The sequence below is a fragment of the Trachymyrmex septentrionalis genome, unplaced genomic scaffold (assembly GCF_001594115.1).
Source record: "Trachymyrmex septentrionalis isolate Tsep2-gDNA-1 unplaced genomic scaffold, Tsep1.0 scaffold13, whole genome shotgun sequence".
Classification (NCBI taxonomy): Eukaryota; Metazoa; Arthropoda; class Insecta; order Hymenoptera; family Formicidae; genus Trachymyrmex; species Trachymyrmex septentrionalis.
The window spans coordinates 68,023-73,074 of NW_017304438.1; the positions used below are offsets into that span (position 1 = coordinate 68,023).

The 5,052-nt window shown below is 28.7% G+C and overlaps 1 protein-coding gene across 1 annotated transcript in view; it reads right to left on the reverse strand.

The window, feature by feature from the left end:
• Positions 1-407: 407 nt before the first annotated feature.
• LOC108756712 (3-hydroxyacyl-CoA dehydrogenase type-2-like) overlaps positions 408-5,052 on the reverse strand; it is a 5,911-nt gene continuing 1,266 nt past the window's right edge. The window contains exons 2-4 of the mRNA XM_018500724.1: positions 2,263-2,430; positions 1,432-1,768; positions 408-771 (exon numbers count right to left, since the gene is read on the reverse strand). Of these exons, the coding sequence (XP_018356226.1) occupies positions 503-771; positions 1,432-1,768; positions 2,263-2,430 (774 nt within the window). The 3' untranslated portion in view covers positions 408-502. The remainder of the gene's footprint in view (positions 772-1,431; positions 1,769-2,262; positions 2,431-5,052) is intronic.

Here is a 5,052-nt window from a genome sequence, read left to right on the forward strand (position 1 = left end):
TATATATATAGAGTAAGGATTTTATAATACTTTACTATTAATAATTCTGACAGCCTACGTTGGGTAAGTCAATCACAAACTTTCAAGCCTTATAACTCGAAAAATACTTAAAGAAAAATACTTTATTATAGTGTTTTGAAAAGCTCTCGAGGAAAGCTACAAGAATATGTACTAAAAAATAGGGGATTCCATTAAAAAAATTCAAAGTGACCTTGCCCTAACCTTGACAACGCCACCCAAGGTCAAACCAATGGTATTATCTTATGTTCCTCTCAATGTAATAAAACTTTTATGAGAAACATTTTCTTGTATCTTTTATATTTTACGAGATATTTCGACGCGAAAGTTGAAATGGGACACCCTCTATACATATACATATAGATGTATATATACATAAGATTTGTCGAATTTGATCTCTTGATGTGGATGTGTGTACACAAAAAAAACACCAAGAGATTCGAAAAAAATCTTCGGTACTGCAATTTTATCATTAAGAAAAAAATTAATAATCCTTTAAATAATTAATTCGCAAAGCACCATCCAATCTAATTGTTTCCCCATTTAGTAATGGGTTTTCAACGACCTGCTGTACTAGCATGGCAAACTCATCAGGATTTCCCAATCTTTGAGGAAACGGTATACTTTTTGCCAAAAAGATTCGTACCTTTTCTGGCAGCGTTTTTAATAATGGAGTATCAAAAAGTCCTGGAGCAATTGTTACGATACGAATTCCATCCTTGGAAAGATCACGAGCGATAGGTAAAGTCATCCCTATATAATAATAAATTATAAAAAAAGTATAAATTATAGAAAATAAAATGAGGAAAGAAAGAATAAAGTTTATTGTCAAAATAAAATAGAGGAAAGTAATAATAAGCATAAAGGGAATAAGATTATATACAAGGTGTTTTGGAATTATAAGTAAAAACTTAGTTGGTCAAAACTCAAAACAATCTAAAAAGTCTTAGGGTTATAGTTCATAGTCCGTTCTTATTTCAAGACTGTCTTAAGTAATGTCTTAAAATGCTACTACGTAACTTTGATTGGTTTATGACATCTTAAGATTGTATTTAAAACAAATATAAGAATTAACTATGAATTATATTGGACTTATTTCGTTCATAGTCTGTTTTTATTTTAAGACCATCTTAAGTAATATCTTAAGATGCTAATATGGTCCTCTAATTGATTCATGACATTTTAAAATTGTATTTAAGACAATTTTAAATATAAGGCTCAACTATGAATATTGTCCTTAATGAGGATCTGCAAGTTAATCATTTTTTAAATATTTAGCTTCTTATTTTGCAAGTTGCATTCATTGTACAATTATATGTATTGTGGAATAACTGATAACTAATTCTGAAATATTCCTTATAGTATTTAAATAATATTATAAAAGTATAGAAGAATAAAATAAAATACATATACCTACGATTGCTCCTTTTGAAGCAGAATAAGCAGCGTTCCCTATTTGACCATCAAAAGCGGCGATACTTGCAGTATTAACAATTACACCTCTTTGACCATTTTGATTAGGAGAATTTTCAATCATTAAACCGACAGAGAGGCGAATAACGTTGAAAGTACCAATGGTATTGACTTCGATAATTCTAGTGAAGTCCTCCAATTTATGAGGAAGTTTTTTATCACTATTATATGTCTTAAAGACTAAGCCAATACCAGCGGCGTTGACGAGAACGTCAAGCTTACCAAATCTTTGTTTTGTAAGATCAAGAGCAGCTTGGACATCAGACTCCGAAGTTACCTTGAAGAAAGTTAATAAGATCAGGAGACATGGTAGTGTATTTTAGTATTTAACAGAGAGATAATAAGAGATAAGAATATATGATATATAAAAAGAACAAATAATTACAATTTTTTAATTTGGATAATTATAATTTGGGTAACATAATTTAACGTTTTAAATCAAGAGACATGATAGTATCTCGCGCCAATATATGCATCCATACTGGGTGCAGGTATAACTTTACTATCAAGTTGATCAGAAACGTACATTACGGTTATATATAACAAATAATTAGGCGGACGAAATTTTTAATAAGCTCAATCGATAGCTTGGGGTCCCATTATGTATAGGTATTACATTGCTAGAGATCAAAATTTCTTTCTGACAAATAATTTAATAAAGAACACATTTAAAGATTGTAAAATGTATTCTGTTCTATATATTAAGATTATATTTGATGAGAGATTGTACAATTATACATTATAATAATAATATTTAAACATTATACATACATCCATAGGTGCAAACACTGCATTAGCTTCTCCTAATTCGTCGGCTACAGTTTTACCTTTTGAAGCAGGTAAATCACCAACAATTACTTTAGCACCTTGCTTGATAAATCTTTCCACAGTGCCACGTCCTAGCCCAGAAGCACCACCAGTCACCAAAGCTACAGTGCCCTGTAATAAATAAAAAGAAATATTTATCAATTTTTATTACAAATAAATCTCATCAGTTTTAACATATAATTGTAATTGTCAACTTTTACAGCGATTATTTCCAAATCTGACATCTCAAATAAAAAATATATCGAAGAAATTATTTTTTTTGAATATAAATAAATTCTCATAATCAATAACTTTATTCGAAATGTTTGTTAATTGTTTAACATAGCTTTTAAAGCTGTATTCCGATGTTCTTTGCCAACAATGAAAATCTATAGTGTGTGTAACGTATACTATGAAGCTTCAAAAGTGACAATAAATATTGAAACCCTATATACATATATTATAATACATAGCTGTAAAAAATACACACACAAAAAAACACACACACACACACACACACACACACACACATATACAAGGTGGTCCACTTAAATCGAGCATTTTAAATAATTCACTTATTTTTGATGATATAAAAAAAATGTTTCAATTGTAAGTGGAACAGTTTCGAGAGGGACATATTTTAGTCACGTTTTTTTTAGGTGAAGGTTTCTTTCCGCAAATCCAAAAAGATATGAGAGTCACCTCCACTTTTTTAAATACAATTATATAATTTTTTTTATAAATATGATTTTTCTAATTATTTTGCATATAAAAGTATTAAGATAGAGATATCAAAAAACCAATAGTTTAAAATATTTCATACTTTCCTTATTCTGACATATTTTGACATAAAATATAAAATATATTATATAATAGTAAATTATTAATTTTTTGGCAACTGTACCCTAATACTTTTATGCATAGAATAATAAAATGAATCAATTGGTGTGGAGAAAACACATAGTTGCTGTTTAAAAAAATACGTAGTTATTCATTGTAAATTGCATAATTTTTTTAACAACTGTGTATTTTTTGCCAACACCAATTGATTTATCTTATTATTCTGTGCATAAAAGTGTTAAATCATAGTTGCTAAAAAATTTATAATTTATTGAGATATTTTATGTTCTATGTTAAAATATGTCAGAATAAAGTGTAAAATGTCTTGTAAACTATTGGTTTTTTATATCTTTACCTTAATACTCTTATATGCAGAATAATTAGAGGTATCTAAAGAGAATTATCCAAAAAAAATCTGCACATATTCTATTTAAAAAAGTGGATGACCTTCATATCTTTTTAACGCCTCCTAGAAAAAAAAACAATATGAAACATATTTTTATAGCATTAAAATAAGTAAAATATTCAAGATGGTCGACTTAAGTCGACCATCCTGTATGGATATATGTATGCATGCATGTATGTATATATATATATATATATATACACACACAAGGTGCCCTATTTTAAATAATCCAGCGCAATATCTCGAAAACTAAACCCAGTAGACAAAAATGTTTCAGACAAAAATTGTTTGGCAGGGGGACATATGATTTGATCTTGAATAATCCTCTGAAAATCAAGTGAATTTCGTTCGTCGCCTTTAACTTTTTTAATGAAACCCCCTATTTCTCATTACATATTCTTATAGCTGATCTCGAGAGCTTTCCAAAACACTATAATAAAATATTTTTTCATGAAGTATTTTTCGAATTACGAGACTCGAAAGTTACAGGTATACCATCGGCATTGGCGTTAAAATCTATAGTTTTCGTTATGTGCACTACAGATTCAATATTGACAATAAATTTTAACTTTAACTTTAACTTAACTTAGTTAAAAAAAAAAGTTAATTTATCCAACTCCGTAAAAATGTTTAAACACAAATAAAAGAAAAGAATGTTATTTTTCGGTCAAAGCGAGCCTCGGTGCTCAGTGATATTCATATGTGAATACATAAATACAATTATCAATTCTACAGGCTGTGCCGATTCGGTTTATCGACTTAAAACGCAATTATAAACTGAAATAATAATTCTTTAACGACTTTAACAATATCGTCCAAACTATCTGTACTTCGACTAACTTTCATTGTTTTTTTACCGCATAACAAATATTTATCCTAACCATGGGTACCCCCATATATATATATATATATATATATATGGGGGTACCCATGGTTAGGATAAATATTTGTTATGCGGTAAAAAAACAATGAAAGTTAGTCGAAGTACAGATAGTTTGGACGATAGAGTCGTGTTAGAGTCGTTAAAGAATTATTATTTCAGTTTATGATTACATCGATAGTTTATGATTTCAAGTCGATAAACTAAATCGGCACAGCCTGTAGAATTGATAATTGTATTTATGTATTCACATATGAATATCACTGAGCACCGAGGCTCGCTTTGACCGAAAAATAACATTCTTTTCTTTTATTTGTGTTTAAACATTTTTACGGAGTTGGATAAATTAACTTTTTTTTTTAACTAAGTTAAGTTAAAGTTAAAGTTAAAATTTATTGTCAATATTGAATCTGTAGTGCACATAACGAAAATTATAGATTTTAACGCCAATGCCGATGGTATACCTGTAACTTTCGAGTCTCGTAATTCGAAAAATACTTCATGAAAAAATATTTTATTATAGTGTTTTGGAAAGCTCTCGAGATCAGCTATAAGAATATGTAATGAGAAATAGGGGGTTTCATTAAAAAAGTTAAAGGCGACGAACGAAATTCACTTGATTTTCAGA